The sequence below is a fragment of the Ovis aries genome, chromosome X, assembly GCF_016772045.2.
Source record: "Ovis aries strain OAR_USU_Benz2616 breed Rambouillet chromosome X, ARS-UI_Ramb_v3.0, whole genome shotgun sequence".
NCBI lineage: Eukaryota > Metazoa > Chordata > Mammalia > Artiodactyla > Bovidae > Ovis > Ovis aries.
In genome coordinates this window covers 104,373,171-104,390,236 of record NC_056080.1, presented here as the reverse complement: position 1 = coordinate 104,390,236, position 17,066 = coordinate 104,373,171, and the positions used below count along the sequence as shown (strand labels likewise).

General features: G+C 41.8%; 1 protein-coding gene and 1 long non-coding RNA gene across 2 annotated transcripts in view; one reads left to right on the top strand and one right to left on the bottom strand.

Annotated features, from left to right (window-relative positions):
* Positions 1 to 7,521: 7,521 nt before the first annotated feature.
* On the bottom strand, positions 7,522 to 13,909 carry LOC132658779 (uncharacterized). The gene is made up of 2 exons (XR_009598792.1): positions 13,590 to 13,909; positions 7,522 to 8,748 (listed from the first exon to the last, which is right to left on the bottom strand). It is a non-coding gene; the product is annotated as an uncharacterized LOC132658779 (long non-coding RNA).
* Positions 13,910 to 13,990: 81 nt separating this feature from the next.
* The window catches only part of LOC101108032 (RNA-binding motif protein, X-linked 2-like), a 41,178-nt gene continuing 38,102 nt past the window's right edge, over positions 13,991 to 17,066 (top strand). The window contains exons 1-2 of the mRNA XM_060407631.1: positions 13,991 to 14,057; positions 14,255 to 14,370. Of these exons, the coding sequence (XP_060263614.1) occupies positions 14,053 to 14,057; positions 14,255 to 14,370 (121 nt within the window). The 5' untranslated portion in view covers positions 13,991 to 14,052. The remainder of the gene's footprint in view (positions 14,058 to 14,254; positions 14,371 to 17,066) is intronic.

Genomic DNA, 17,066 nt, shown 5'->3' with positions numbered 1-17,066 from the left:
ATAGTTGTTAACGTTTTGGGATTGTGGTATGGGTGACATGTGTCAGAAGACTAAAGACCCTAATATGAGCTTTGGTTTTGAAAAGGGACACAAAGCACATGGGCTCCTTAGGTTAGACAAGGGACATCATGCTGATTGAGTGCAAAATCCTAAAATAGGCTATTAAAAGGAGGATTTGTAAGCACTTAGAAAAAAGTAGTAAGCATCAGAAGGCAGCATAAATTCTGTAAGAACAAGTCGTTAGACAAACCTCATTTCATTTCTATTTTTGATTATGATTATTGGCTTGACAGATTAGTAAAAATGTAAGCACTCTGTATCTGGATATCAGCAAGGCATTTGATATGTCTGTGAACAAGACAGAGAAATGTAGAATGCTGCCTGATGGATAAATGTCAACCTGCCGGGAGGTTTCTAGTGGTGTGTCACTGAGCTCTGACCTTCACCTTCTCTTGTATAACATTTTTATTAATGACTTACATAGTAATATTGAGTGAAGTAAGTCAGAGAAGGCGAAATATCGTATGACATCCTTTATCTGTGAAATTTTAGAAGACATGAAACAAATGAACTTACAAAACAGAAAGAGACTCACAGACTTAGAGAACAAACTTATGGTTGCCAGAGGGGAAGGAAGAAGGGAAGGGATAGTTAGGGAGTTTGGGATGGACATGTACACACTGCTATATTTAAAACGAATAACCAACAAAGACCTACTGTTTAGCACATGGAACTCTGCTCAATGTTATGTGGCAGCCTGGATGGGAGGGGAGTCTGGGGGAGAATGGATACAGGTATATGTGTGGCTGGGTCCCTTCACTGTTCACCTGAAACTATTACAACATTGTTAATTGGCTGTGGGTGCATGCTAAGTCTCTTCAGTTGTGTCTGACTCTTTGTAACCCTATGGACCGAAGCCTGCCAGGCTCCTCTGTCCATGGGATTCTCCAGGCAATTGTACTGGAGTGGGTTGCCATGCCCTCCTCCAGGGATCAAACCCGAACCTACATCTCTTACATTTCCTGTGTTGACAGGCAGATTCTTTACCACTAGCAGCACCTGGGAAGACCTCTCATGAGATTATTTAACCTTCATTACCTCCTTAAAGGCTCTATTGCTGATTATAGTCACTTCGAGGGTTAGAGTTTCAACATGTGAATTTGGGGGCACACAATTCAGTCTAAAACAAGGACTCTTTGGAGAAAGTCCCCACACTTCTGGAACTCCCAATTCTCTAATTATATCTCACTTAATTTTCCAGATGATAGAGGCATGTAAATTATAACTCAATAGCTGAATTCAAGACAAAAGGGAAAAGCTAGAATGAACCCTGTGCTATGGGTTGGAATTTGAGGTATTGGCGTGAACTCATGGATTTCAAAATATAGAAATATTTTATAGAAACAAAATTTTTTTTTAGTATTTTTAATATAAATTTATTTATTTTAATTGGAGGCCAATTACTTTACAATATTGTATTGGTTTTGCCATACATCAACATGAATCTGCCACGGGTGTACATGTGTTCCCTATCCTGAAACCCCCTCCCACTTCCCTCCCCATTCCATCTCTCTGGGTCATCCCAGTGCACCAGCCCCGAGCACCCTGTCTCATGCATCCGACCTGGACTGGTGATCCTTTTCACATATGATAATATACATATTTCAATGACATTATCCCAATCATCCCACCCTCACCCTCTCCCACAGAGTCCAAAAGACTGTTCTATACATCTGTGTCTCTTTTGCTCTCTCGCATACAGGGTTATCATTACCACCTTTCTAAATTCCATATATATGGGTTAGTATACTGTATTGGTGTTTTTCTTTCTGGCTTACTTCACTCTGTATAATTGGCGCCAGTTTTATCCACCTCATTAGAACTGATTCAAATGTATTCTTTTTAATAGCAGAGTAATATTCCATTGTGTATATGTACCATAGCTTTCTTATCCATTCATCTGCTGATGGACATCTAGGTTGCTTCCATGTCCTGGCTATTATAAACAGTGCTGTGATGAACATTGAGGTACACATGTCTCTTTCAATTCTGGTCTCCTCGGTGTGTATGCCCAGCAGTGGGATTGCTGAGTCATATAGCAGTTCTATTTGCAATTTTTTTAAGGAATCTCCACACTGTTCTCCATAGTGGCTGTACTAGTTTGCATTCCCACCAACAGTGTAAGAGGGTTCCCTTTTCTCCACACCCTCTCCAGCATTTATTGCTTGTAGACGTTTGGATCGCAGCCATTCTGACTGGTGTGAAGTGGTACCTCATTGTGGTCTTGATTTGCATTTCTCTGATAATGAGTGATGTTGAGCATCTTTTCATGTGTTTGTTAGCCATCTGTATGTCTTCTTCGGAGGAATGTCTATTTGGTTTTTTGGCCCATTTTTTGATCGGGTAGTTTATTTTTCTGGAATTGAGCTGCAGGAGTTGCTTGTATATTTTTGAGATTAATTCTTTGTCAGTTGCTTCATTGGCTATTATTTTCTCCCATTCTGAAGGCTGTCTTTTCACCTTGCTTATAGTTTCCTTCATTGTGCAGAAGCTTTTAATTTTAATTAGGTCCCATTTGTTTATTTTTGCTTTTATTTCCAGTATTCTGGGAGGTGGGTCATAGAGGATCCTGCTGTGATTTATGTGGGAGAGTGTTTTGCCTATGTTTTCCTCTAAGAGTTTTATAGTTTCTGGTCTTATGTTTAGATCTTTAAGCGATTTTGAGTTTATTTTTGTGTATGGTGTTAGAAAGTGTTCTAGTTTCATTCCTTTACAAGTGGTTGACCAGTTTTCCCAGCACCACTTGTTAAAGAGATTGTCTTTTTTGGGTGCCTGATGTCCTCTGCCGGCATTCAGAAGTTGTTTTGTGGAATTTACTCAGTGCTTCAATGTTCTTTTGATGAATTTGTTGGGGAGAAAGTGGTCTCCCTGTCCTATTCCTCAGCCATCTTAGGACCGCCTCCTCTGTATTTTCTTATATTGTTTCTATTACTGAATGTGTGTCTTGTCTCCTTGGCTGGAATAGTGGCTGTGTGAGCATGAAAACGATCTCCTTCTGCTCTCACAATGCAAAGCACATAGATGATTCCTTCCCTTATTTTACCATTTTTCACTCATTAGAGTGTCAATTTAAAGTTGCAAAGATACTTTTTACTTTTAGAATTGCCTTTTTTCTGTTGCCTTTGTTCTCGTCGACAGAGGAAGGACGTCTATGGAAAGACTGCTATGGCAACTCCACCCAAATGTTTGATTCTCTCCACAGATTGGAGGCCAATAGGAAGCCAGTATTCTCTAATTCCAGGCCAAAAGTGATCCGAAAAGTAAGAGTCAGGGAAAGGCAAGAAACGAGCCCCCTAATTTAATCCTGGGTTATCCTGACAGAGACAAAGACTGCTTTCTTTAAATGATTTTCTCCTGGTTTCAGTGGCTGCTGTTTCCCAACTTTAACAAAGTGAGAAGAGAAACTTAATTGGGAAAATGCTTTTTAAAATTATTATGCTTAAAATGCATGTAGAGAATACATGAGGGAAAAGGCATGCAAGGAAGCACACTACTACTTCACTTTTTCTATCTGCATCGTCAACGCAAGAGGCTGTCAGTGCTCCCTCAGCTCCCAGTGGAGCTTAGTGATTGCACACTTCAGGGGGCCCACGCCTCCCTGTGGAACTGGTGAAAAAGTGGTATTTAGTTCCACACACTTGGCCCCGTACATACGCACACAGAATCAGTCTCCTTAGCCCTGTCTTTCCCTGTCCTTGTTCATACAAATTCCTATCTGATGTCATCAGTGATTATTTGCCAGGTCCATCTCAGAGGACTGACCCTTGGGTTCCAGCCTTGCTGGTGAGGTATTTTAGCTGTTTACTGGCATAACAGGTATGCTGGAGGGACCACAAATCACCTGTGATTTTCCACACTCATTACACCAAACTTTCAATGGCATTAAATTCAGTTTTTACATAGGTGGAGTCTCTCCCTGTGAAGAAAAAAAAAAAAAAGGCAGTGAATGCAATCCTTTAAAACGAAAGTAGTGATTAGTATTTGACTGTCATCCACTTTGTTTTGCTGCCTGGATTACTTCAGCTAGAATTTCTGGTACTGTAGAAAACCAGTTGAGAAAATAACAATCCTTTACGAGCAATTTTCGGTTTTCTAACCTTTTTGCAATCTTCTGCTTTAATTTGTTTTCCATTAGTATACGCTCAAATGTAGTGAAAAGAAAGAGTACTGAGCTGTGAGTGGGAGACGGAGATTATTCCAGTTCTGGATTCTCCCACATTGAGATCATGGTCAGGCCGTTTTCCCTCTGTGCGCCTCAGTTTCCTCACTTGTCAAAAGACAGACTTGGATGAGATCATCTTTAAGGGTCCCTCCAGCTTTGATATGTTGCAATTCCAATCAAATATGGTATTTTCATGGATTTTTTTTTAGATTCAAAACCAAATTCCTAACACTGGCATTAGCAGGTTTTTTTTTTTAAATCTTTTTTTTCCCTCAATAATAAGCCTCAGAGGTGGGATTTCAAAATTAGAATTTCCCACGGATTGCAGCCATAGTGACAGAACCATCACAGGAGTAGTATTAGAGTTAATATTCTTATCTGTAGATGTCTGGAGAAGCAAATAATGTTTGAAGATCGTTTTGCTCTTTCTTTGTGTGTTCTTATCCAGATGTGACTGTATAATGAGTGGATCTTAGTGCTAAGAAAAGTGGCAATGTAATGAGCAAAGGAAAATAAAGCCCTCTCCTTTTATCTTTGCCCCAACCTGTCTTTGTGATTGTGTTTTCAGTGAAATCACCGGTTTTGCTGCCTGGAGAGATCAGCGCTCATTCACTGCTAATAGGGGCTGCTAATAGTGTTCCCGTCTCCTGTCAGGGCTGTCACGGTTGATTTTTTTTTACATTTCTGTGAGTTCCATCAAGTTTAACAGCTGAAAATCAAGCTCATTAAGAAACTCCCTAAGTATTTCAGAGGGAGCTGCTTTTCCAAGGCTGGACTTGGGCACAGAATCTGGTGAAAAGGAATCTAGGTATGAATCCAATAAGAACCAGGGACTTTATTCTCAGAACTTTGAGGGGAAAGAGGGATCTGATGCCCCTCAACGGGATGCTCCAAATGATGGCTTTTGTGTTTAATTTGGCAAAATTGCCCAATGACCTCGAGTATTCCAGTAACGTCCATGTAGCTACTGAATATATTTGCATGTGCCTGAAAGCAGCTCTATCACTTCGTGCACTTGTGTCCTAGGGGCCCTGTCATGAATCACCACAAACAGTGGCTTACAGCAGCATAAACTTATGGTCACGGGGCTGTAAGCCAGAAGGCTGAAATGGAGGTATCAATAGGGGTGATCCCTTTTGGAGGCTCCAAGGTAGAATCCATTCCTTGCTTCCAGTGACTGTGGATGCTGCGTGGTATCCTTGGCTTGTGGCTTGCAGGACTTGAATCCCTATCTCTGTCTTTTTTGTTTGTTTGTTTTTAAATTATTTATTTTGGGGGTTATTTATATGTCCATTTTATTGGGCCACAGAGTGCCCAGATATTTGGTTAAACATTAATTCTGGGTGTGTCTGTGAGAGTGTTTCTGAATGAGATTAACATTTGAATTAGCAGACTGAGTCAAGCAGATTACCCTCCCTAACATGAATGAGGCCCATCTAATCAGTTAAAGGTTTGAATAGAAAAAAAGGCTGACTCTCCTGCAAGTAAGAGACAATTGATCCTGCCTGACTGCCTTTGAACTGGGACATTGGATTTTTCCTCCTGACTTTGGACTCAGATGGAAGCATTAGCTCTTTCTGGGTCTTAAGCCTGTTAGTTTTCAGACTGGAACTACACTACCAGCTCCCTTGGCTCTCCAGCTTGCTGACCACAGATTGTGGGACTTCTCAGCCTCCATGGTTACATGAACTAATTCCTTATAATAAATCTCTTTGTGTCTCCTCTTGGTTCTGCTTCTCTGGAGACCCCTGAATAATATTTTGTATGTATTCTTATAATGACTGTGCAATCCCTCATTCTCCCTACCTTTCTCAACATTCTTTCATAACCAATGGGACAAGATATGGAAGAAATTATCAAGTGTGAGAGGCTAGGTATGCAATTCTTGGTAATTTTCAAAGTATATATTTTCATTCTTGTTTACTTGAGACTAATGACACAACAGCCAATGTTAAACTTTGTTTAAATCTATATTATCTAGTATTTCGCCTTTCTTTCAGCTCTGATGAACTTTTAGATTAGTAATTACCTTCTCATTTTTGAAACATTCTCTTGCACTTTTCTTTTAGAACACTAAGTTATACTGAAAAGCATAACTAAGTCATACTTCTGAGACCACTTTTTCATTTACTGTTTTTGTGGACTATCTCTCAAATCTTTCTCTTTTTCTCAGTCCTGTTTCTATAACTCTATTCCAAGCCCTGATCTCCTTATGCCTGGCAAACTTTAATAGCCTGCTTGACTCCATGGCTCCCAGCTGGTCTTTCTCTGTGATTCTGTGATGCATTGGCATTCTAATGATCTTGCATCTTGACAAGACTGTGATTTCAGAGTTTGGGGGCTCAAGCAAGTAACAGAGACTGCCTAAGTTAGGGAGGTCAGGAAAGGAGTACAGAACACACATCAGCTTCAGTTGGGTGGAAATAGCCATCAGTTCTCAGGTGGATTATCTGGCTGAAATGTAGTGGCTTAGGATATGAGTGGGGGTCCAGTACCCAGGCTGCAACTTATCAAGGATGTGACTAGCATGCAGGCCTCCTGGCGACTCCCTATAATGGGAGGTTCATTGCTTCTAACACCCAGGTTGCAGTTTTTATCCGAGAACCCTCTGCTTATTAGCAGAATCTCCACGGGGAATCCTCATATGTTCCCTGTGCTCACCTTTCTTTGATGGTAGCATTAACGGGAAATATGGGGAGAGGAGGGTATGGCAATTATTGCTCTAACTGACTAGCACTTTCCTTTTCCATATTCTCCAGTTTCTCTCCCTTCACCAGCTCTCCAGCCACCTTCAATTCTCTTTGGCACCGAGCAAGATTCCAATCCATTTTCATGGTTCCCTGAATGTCCATTTTATTACATGACACTAGTCCCATGGCTGCCTGGTCTGGGCACTTGAATCAAGTTGGCCATTGAGTCCTTTCTACAGAGTTTCTGTATTTAAGATCAGAGAGTAGTTCAGTTATCCCTCTTCTGGGTAGCTGGCTTTGTTAAAATGTGATGCTCTGGAGTCACTGGGGATAGTAGTGAGAGGAAAGAATGAAGTCATGCTGCAGATAGGAGTAGAGAGAGGGGACATGCAGATGAAAGGCTAATCCTATGGCTCAAGTTCAGTTGTTTCTAATGCCCAGGGGGATTCCTGGCCTTTATTCCCTGAGAGAGTGATGATGATAGTTCACATGTACATCATGCTCCAAGCACTAGAAGTAATTTATTTGAGCCTTATAAAAACCCTGTGAGGAAGATGATGTTACCATCCCCATTTTACAGATGAAGAAATTAAGCATGGGGAGATTGGATAGATTTTTAAAATTTTTATTGGAGTACAGTTGCTTTGCAATGTTGTGTTAGTTTCTGCTGTACAGCAGTGAATCAGCCATACGTATAACTATGCAGATCGTTTTCGGATTTCCTTCCCATTCAAGTCACCCCAGAGCACTAAGTAGAGTTCCCTGAGCTATATAGTTTTTCATTAGTTACCTATTTTGTATATAGTATCAATAATGTATATATGCCCATCTCAGTCTCCCAATTCATCCCATCCTCCCTTCCCTCCCTTGGTGTCCATACGTTTGTCCTCTACGTCTATTTCTGCTTTGCAAGTAAGATCATCTATAACGTTTTTCTAGATTCCACATATATGTGTTAAAATTTGTTTTTAGTAGATTTGATAGCTTGCCCAAGGTCACGAAGTTAGGACTTGTACCCTTGCAGTCAGATTCCATGCTCTTGATATTATAACATAAATCCTTGTAGCATTTCTCTAAATCTCCTTTGCCTAAGCCAGTTCAAGTGCCCTACAGTCACCCCCAAGCAAGATAAAGAGGCTCATGAACATGATTACCTTTTTCTACAACCAACTTTAAAAGTTTAATTCTCTCTGGCTCTCACTTTTGCTGCCTCCCTTCTCCTTTTCTCTTTTCATTTCTTCCTTCCTTCTCTCTAGTTTACTTTGTACCTTTTGCAACCTCATTTATTGACCATTTCCCCTATCTTCTTGATTATTCTCAGCAGCAGCAGGCAATAATATTGTCATTTTTCTATCCGTAAAAATCCTCTCTTGACTTGAATTTTCCCTTCAGCTTCAGCCCTATCTTTTCATTCTTTCCTAAACCCCCTTCAGTCAGGCTTTTGTACCCATGCCTACTGAAACTGCAAGGTCACTGGTACCCTTCCCATTGCTAGATCCAGTGGTCAGTTCTCATATTACTCGACTCCTCAGCAGTGTTTTGAAGCATTCACTCTTTCTTCATTCATATGCTTTCTTCACTTGGCTTCTAGGGTGCTACACTCTCTTGGTTTTCAATGCTCCTTTTCAGTATCACTTGCTGACTTTTTTTTAAAATATTCCTGACCTTTTAACCTTAGAGTTCTCTTGGGCTCTGTCATTCCATTGGTGATCTCATTTAATTTCAAGACTTTAAATCCCATCTAAAAGCTGGTGACAATTTCGATTGTATATCCTCATCTTGAACTTCTTGTGACCTTCAGGTTCCTTTGTCCAGCTGCCTTCTTGAGATCTCTACCTTAAAGAGAGAAAGGCATCTCAAAGTAAACACATCCAAATCTGATCTTCCTTCTCAAATCTACTCCTCCACAATCTCCCCCATTGCAGTAAATTCCAGTTGCTTACCCCAAGGAGCTTAATTCCTTATTCCTCTCTTTCCATTATGTCCTATATTCATTTATTTTATATATTCAAAATATTCCTGGAATCTTTCCATTTCACATTACTTCCAGTTCTACTACAAGGTTCAAAACTACCTTTGTTTGTTTCTCACCAGGATAACTGCAATAGCCTCCACTTTGTCTCCCTATTTCCTCCCTTACCACTTACACTCTACTCTCCACTTAGTGTCCAGAGTGAGCCTTTGAAAATGTTAGTTATGTTTCTCCTCTGCTCAAAATCCTGTGATGGTTGCATTTTTCACTCAGAATGAACTCCAGAGTCCTTATAGTAGCCTATATTGGCCTACAGGTTCTGGGCCCTGTTATCTTTCTCAGCTCATCTTTTCTCTCACCTTCACTCCTGGTATGGTGTGTTCCTTGCTGCTCCTTGACTACTTCAGGTAAGCTCTTGCCTCAGGATCCTTGCACTTGCATAAAAAAGTTATCAGATTATACAGTAACACAAGTTCTAAGTCTAAATTGTAGGGTTTCCATCATCAATGTAGTAGCAGTCATCCACATAACTCATTTCCTTATCTTTAAGAGAAGTCTTTGCTTGAATGATGTTTTCTCAAGTGTTCATTCTATTTAAAGTTTAATACTCCCACCAATATTCCCTGTTCTCTTTCCCTTCTTTACGTTTCCCCCAGCACTTAGTACCTTCTCGTATACTATATAATTTACTTACTTCCTGCTATGGGCTGAATTGTATCCCTGAAAATTTATATGCTGAAGCCTGAACCCCCACGTGATAGTATTTGGGGATGAGGACTTTGGGAAGTAATTAGGTTTAGCTGAGGTCATGAGGGTGGGGTCCTTGTGATGGATTAGTCTCCTTACAAGAATAGACACCAAAGAGTCTGATTCTCCCCATCTCCTCTCCTGTTCTCCCGTGTGGGGACTCAGTCAGATGATTGATATTTGCAAGCCAGGAAGAAACTCCTCATTGGGGAAATGAATCAATCAGCACCTCGATCTTGCACTTTCCAACCTTCAGAACTGTGAGAAATATATTTGTATTGGTTAAGCCACCTAGTCTATGGTATCTTACCAATATTATGGCAACCTGACCTGCCCAACCTGGGCTGACCTGACCAACCTGGGCTTCCCTGATAGCTCAGTTGGTAAAGAATCTGCTTGCAATGCAGGAGACCCCAGTTCAATTCCTGGGTTGGGAATATCCACTGGAAAAGGGATAGGCTACCCACTCCAGTATTCTTGGGCTTCCCTTGTGGCTCAGATGGTATTCCCTGGGTTGGGAAGATCCCTTGGAGAAGGGAAAGGCTACCCACTCCAGTATTCTGGCCTGGAGAATTCCATGGACTGTATAACCCATGGGGTTGCAAAGAGTCGGACACAACTGAGTGACTTTCACTCAAGACCTGACTAAGAGAAACCCCCTCACTAAAAAAACAAACTCAATAAGGTCAAGGATTATTCTCTGATTGTTTACTCTTGCATCATCCATGCCTGGAATAGTTGTGAGCATGTAGTAGTAGATGCTCCATAAATATTTGCTGAGTGAATGAGTGAATGAATCAGATGTGGTCCTCGTACAGAGGATGACAGGTACATGGTCATACTACAAGGTAGACAGTGCTTAAGTCTTACTATGGAGGTGAAGATAAAGGGTTATTGGGAGCTCAAAGAAGGGAGAATTCATCCACCTATGGGAAGGGAGTGAGAGCAATCAGGAGGGCTTAATGGAGGAGATAGCATTTGAGCCAGGACTTGAAGAATGGTAGTATTTGGGTTTATGAATGTAGAAGGAAGCACATGGAGTTCAGTTAGGCTTACGTAGGATGTGTGAAGTGTGGTGGAAGTGAGAAAGATTAGAAATGAGGTCTTTGGCTAAAATATGAAGATCTCTGAATGCCAGGTTAAAGTTTTTTCCGTTTTTTTTTAGGTATGACATGAAATTGAGTGGGTATGAAGGTTACAGAATTGCGTGTAAAAATTTGAGTCATACTCAGTGATTTTCTCTGATTTAACTTTCAGGTCTTTACCAATTGTTTCTTATTTTAAGTTATTTATAGGCTTAATGATATGGTTCTTAACCTACCACAGATAAGAAGAAAACAGGAAAAAGAGGGAGGAGACGTTTAATCTGAAAACAGGTACACCCGGGGAGAGAAGGGCTAGATGGTTGCTACAAGATTGAAGATGGAAACCCTACAATTTAGACTTAGAACCTCTGTTATACTGTACAATCTGATAACTTTTTTGCTTCTACATTTAAATATTCTTTTAATAACTTCTTTCTGATTACAGAAGTAATGCATATTCAACATAAGACGTTTGGAAAACAGAACACCGCAGAAAAATTCCCTCTGTGTCTACCATCTGGAAACAGCCATTGCTAACAGTGTGGCATCAGTCATGCTCTTTAAGGTCATGCTCTTTCTGCCAAGGTAACAGGGCAATAAAAATGTGATAAAGAAAAGATACCTGGATAAAGGTAAGAAAATGATAATGGTGTAGAAAGGGACAAAGGGAAAATAAAAGCCTCTTTCCCTTTACTCTCATCTGTTTCCATAAAGGTAACCATAGCTGTATTTTCAGTTTCATTAACCAATAATTATATTGTGTACTTGCTATGTGTTTGAGGTTTGAGGTACTGAGAGCTTAAAGAAGTCTTTACCTTCTAGGACCTCACAGTCTTTCTAGGGGGAGAACATAAAAGAGCTGTGAAGAACTGCAGAGTTCAGAAGCGGGGGCCATCACTGCAGGCTGGTAAGGTCAGGAAAAGTTTCCTGAACGAGAAATGCCTTGATTGGAGTTTGGAGCTCGGGCAGGTTTCAGTCAGAGAGAGGTTGAATGGCCCAGAGATATATGGATCTCTCAGAAGAGGTATCTAGGTTGGATAATGAAAGGGGCCCTTGAGATAACAGACAGAAGTGGAGCCTGGCTGAAACTGAGGCTTCATGGGGCGGGGGGAGCAGTTGGAGAAAAGACTGAAGAATAGGGGCTGGGGCAGTTATAAGAGTACTGAAAGAGCTAGGAGGCATGTGATGATGACTCAGAACATCACTGAGAGTAGACAGGATGTGTTTGACAGACACGGAAGTGGCACAAGTATTAGGAATTGGTGATTGGATAGATATCTTTGGGTAAATAGGAATAGCGAATACAAGCATGACATCCCGGTTTTTGAACATGGGCAACCAGGAAAATGGTGATAACATTCCCTGAAACAGAGAAGTCAGGAGGGAAAGTGTTTGTGGATGTATTGTGGTGGTCAGAAGTGGAGAGATGAATTTGACTAGCCATATTGTTGAGCCTTTCCTTGAACGTGGGGACTGCTGTCAATTTCCTTAGCATTACCCACTGAACCTAGAAATGAGCTCTGCATACAATGGGTGCTAAATGAATGTTATTGGTGAAGAAAAGAGTAGAAGCTGGGAGAGCTGAAAACCTTCCCAGTTTGCCTGGGACATCTCCATGGATGTACTTCCAATTGGTAGGAATTGGTAGGTAAGATGATGCCTAGAGGTTTCCATAAGTCTGAGTGGAAAGGGGATGAGAATCCAGAGGACCCTCTGAATTTAATGTCTGATAGGAGGACCAGAGTTTGCCATCCCAGGTGTCTATTATTTGGTTCGTCTTACTCTCCTCTTTTGCTTCAGCTTCCTTTTGAACTCTGATGACCGAGGCCTATGTATTGCTCCAATTCTCTCATTTCATAGTTGCTGGAAGAATTCAGCCAGATAATGCTGCAAGCTAGTTAACCACTTTGCAGTGACTACTTCAATCCTACAACTAGGCAACCTAAGGTTTCTAGGAGCAGATAAAACCCCTATGCAATCTGTCACTGTTTAGTTGTCATTGCCAATGTAATTCTACCAAGTTAATGAATAGCTGGGTTGGAGTGGGGGAAGGGAAGAGACACAAAATGAATGAAGACAAACTGTCATTTATGGGCAGATTCTGTTCTGCTTCTTAGCAAGACATTGGGTACATGGTGAACCACTGAGGGCACAGTTGTCATCATCACCATCATCATCAAAGTACTTTTACAAAGTGCCTAGTTTCAGGGGTTCTGAGCTAGGCCTACACAGAGAACTACACAGCTCTGGAATTTCACTTTTAGACCATGCATGGTCTAAGACCAGATACTGATGTGAACATGTGCAAGATGGATTTAAATCCTCAATATGGTTTATTTACACATTATGTCACCACCTCTTCTATAGGTTCCTGATTATTTCTGGAGTGAAATTTATAAAGCAGATATATCCTGTATGCTCAATGATATTATCAGCTCTTTTAAGGCAAAGAACCCAACCTTACAATTCTGTCTACAGACTTGCTGTACAGAACATATACAGATGCTCAGTATGGATTCATAAATCAACCAGACCTGACGGGTAGACAGAGTACCTTTCAAACCATTAATATTCAACTCCCTTTGAACCTCAGTTTCTTCTATAAAATGGAGAGAATAATTGTATCACAGATATCACAGGGCTGTTGTGAGGATAGAAAGCCAATGCATATAAATTGATTAGCACACAATTTAGTATTGTCTGCTCAACTGTTAGCTATTAATTTAACAATACGAACTTCTACCTCCCGTAGGAGACTGTGGAAAAGGGGTAGCAGCTTTTCACACAAATCTGGTTATGCAATTCAGCCTACGGCGGTATACTTGTCAGTTGCCTATGCATTAGGATTTGAGAGAAAAAATAAAAAGATTCACCCTCTCAGATATCTTCTATACTCTTCTGCCGTCACTCTTGAACAAGGATGCTTTGTTGGGGGTGCGCGTGTGCGTTACTGACTGGGAGCGAAGGCCACGACTTAAGTCGCCGTATCAGGCACTTTTTCAGTCTTAATTCAGCAAACATTTGTAGTTAGGTGCCAGGTGTCGTCCAGGAGCTAGGAGTCCTGGAACAGACCAGGCTCGCACCCTTGCCCAATTTTTCGAGGGAACGTACGAATGGACCAGAGAAACACTCTCTGATTAAAGAGCGAGTTCCGCCGAACAAGGAAAGCCGCTTCCAGCTCTAGTGCTCAGGCGCCACGCCCCCGGCGCGCCAGCGCTCTTCCGGCGCGGCGCACGCCCCGCGGCAACCAATGGGCGCGAGGCGCCGGGACCGCGCACGCATCTTGCGGCTCCTCCGGGAAGTTGCTGCCTAGGTTCTGAGCCCGCAGCCGCGGAGATGAAGTAAGGCCTCAACTGTCCTCTGAGACAGGTCGGAGGAACTGGTGTCCGGGGGCAGCCCACCGGGGCTAAGGTGGTAGAGCATCTGCGGGGCTGACGGGCGGGAGAGGCGGGGAGTCTAGAAAATTAGTCTCTCGGTTTTGTTCTGTTTTACCTCAGGCCGGGGCGCGCTTACATGTCCGCTTTTCCTTCCGGTTTAGCCCTTTAAATAAAGTGAAGCTGATTAATGAGCTGAGTGAGCGTGAGGTCCAACTGGAGGTGGTGGAGAAGGTGTCTTGGCGCAACGAGTACAAGGACAGCGCTTGGATCTTCCTGGGTGAGGCCCACGTTTTCCTCTCGTAGGGCTCCTCCTCTCCTGCCCTGCTTCCTAACATTTCAGCGTTCCCGCCTTTCATTCCTCCCGACATTCACCACCCACATTTATTCCCTTCCGCTGTCTCTCTGTAAATACGTTTTCCTTGTCTGTTTTCTCCCCATTTCTAGTTTGCTCTCTCTGCCAAGTCAGTGCTCATAATAGGTACTGCCGGCCGTTCACTGTGCTGAGAATCGTGCCGCTTGGTTTCTCAGAGACCGTTACTATCATCCCCCCGTCCCTCCCCATTTACACAACGAAAGAAACAGGTGCAGAGAAGTTAATGACTTCAGGTCACATAGTTTAGGAAGTGGAACAGCCAGAACTATGGCACTCTAGAACTCATGGTCTTAGCCCCTATCTCATATTACTGCCAACTCCCTCCCCTTTTCATTCTCCTTCCCTCAGAGTTTATTTCCCTCATCTAATTATCTCCTGCCTTCTATCCGTGGCCGTATCACCATCTCTATATTCACTTTGTGTCATATACGGTAATTTGACAATTTATTCAAAGAGATTATTGCACCAGACATTGTGTTAAGCATTTTATTTCCATTTATTTAACTATTATAACAATTCTGTGAAGTTAGAACTGTAATATCCCCATTCTATTGATGAGGAAGGAAACATTTGCAGCGAAATTTATTTCCTATGAAATGCTTAACAATTGACTTTATAATCCTTAGTCTTTGTGAGGTGGGGTTAATATTTGCATATTTAAACTGATTTTGGATCTTAGCTGAGAATTTGCAGATAGCACATGAGTTCAAGATATGTTTTTGGAAGCCAAGTTTTGTGCTGAAAACTATCTGCTTTGTCCAGAAGATTTTGGGTGTGAGGGGGGTTAGTTTGGTTAGGGGTGACCCCAGCTTTTCACTCAAAGTTAATCACTCCTTTTTCTGTATTACTGCTGCATTTTCTGTGTGTGTCTGTCATTACATTAGACTAGGTTCTTTGAGGGAAGGCCCTGTTGCTTATTCTGATTTGCATACCAGTGCCTGGCCTAGTGCATGGCGTGGTACATAGTAGACACTTGGTAAGTGTTTGCTGAACTGAAATGTGTTTTTCTTTTTGAGGGTGACTTCCTTATGAACTGACTGAAGGGGACATCATTTGTGTGTTCTCACAGTAAGTCACCTTTTTTCTTCTTTTTAGTAAGTCACTTTTTTATTTCTTACCTTCTGGGTCATCAGAGTAGTTTGCTTTCATAATGCATTTTATGGCATCACAAAAGCCCATTTATTTTAACTCTAGACTGACTGGCCTCCCTGCATGGGGAGGCCTGAAGCTTCTGTTCTGGTCTAGATCAGTCCCAGGACATGGTTCTGGAACTCTCCAATGTGCCAAATCCAAGAAGTTGGTTGATATAGGAGCCTGTCTTGGAGATTCTGGTCTATTTTTATTGTCTTTTCACTGAAGCCTACACTGGAACAGGCTGGAACTCCTAGGAAGGTACTCTGTTGGCCCATCTCCTTGGCCTCTTATAAACTAGGGGTAACTCATGATCATGGGGCCATTCTGGGCCCACACCTGTGTGGCACTGTAGGATTAGGGCAAAGCACAGAGGAACTGGGAAAAAAGCAAAAGGTTTAGGCAGTAGTTTTTTTCGTTGTTGTTGTTTGTTTCTAGTTGAGTGTAAGGTTAGTGAGCAGAACTAGTCTCTTTAACTGGAGACTGAGAATCACAGGCTGATGAGGGATAAGAATGAATAGGAGAATCTTATATTCTTCATTCTGCTACGGGATGATAGCAGCAGCACTAGGTGGGAGAGAGTCTTGGCAGCTCACACTAGTAGTGGCAGCTGGTAGGAGAGGGGTTGGGTACAACCCCAAAGCTACACAGAGTAATTAGGTGGCAGAAGGCCTTGGCAGCTCAGAGCAGCAGAGAGCCATGACCCCTGGACTGTGGAGTCCTCAGGCAGAGAACCATGATAAAAGAGGTTGGGCAAGCAGACAGTGGCTGGCACACCCTGGCAGAGGCATTGCCATGGCAGGGAATGGTTGGACCATCCAGTGGGCAGAGGTCCCTGGCTGATTGGTTGGGCCATATATAGGACAGAAGGCCGTGGGAAAGAAATTGGGCAAGAAAAAGGCCATGGTAGAGGGCCCTGGCAGGGCCTAAGGCTACTTTTTCCAACTCTTGGGTATTGGGAAGTTCACAGTAGGTACAGCCTATAACTTCCACGCCTTTGTGGTAGCTCTGCCTAGTCCAGTCTTCGACCTGGGAGCTGTTTTTGTCTTATTTGCATTGAGTGATGATCACTAGTGTGCGTGTTTATTCCAGTTCTTTGTTTTGGCTCTACACATTGTTCTCCATGAAGATTGCCTGTGTCACTGATAACAGTGACTTTCAAAAAATATTTTGTTTTCTGATTATCAGAGTAATGTATAGTTGTAGAACATTTGGGAAAAAGAAAAAAGTATGGAGAATAAAATAAGAATGTACTTTAAGGAAAAAATGTTAACATCTTTGTGTATTGATTGTCTTCTTTTCAGTGTTGGGCATTATTTCCAATATTTTGCTGTTAATGAATTATATTTCAGTGTACATTGTGATATATACATCTTTGTATGCCTCCCTGATGGTTTCCTTCATGAAATTAATTTATAAACATTGTTAAATTACTCTGAAAAGGTTGTATCAGGTTTCACTCTGACTGG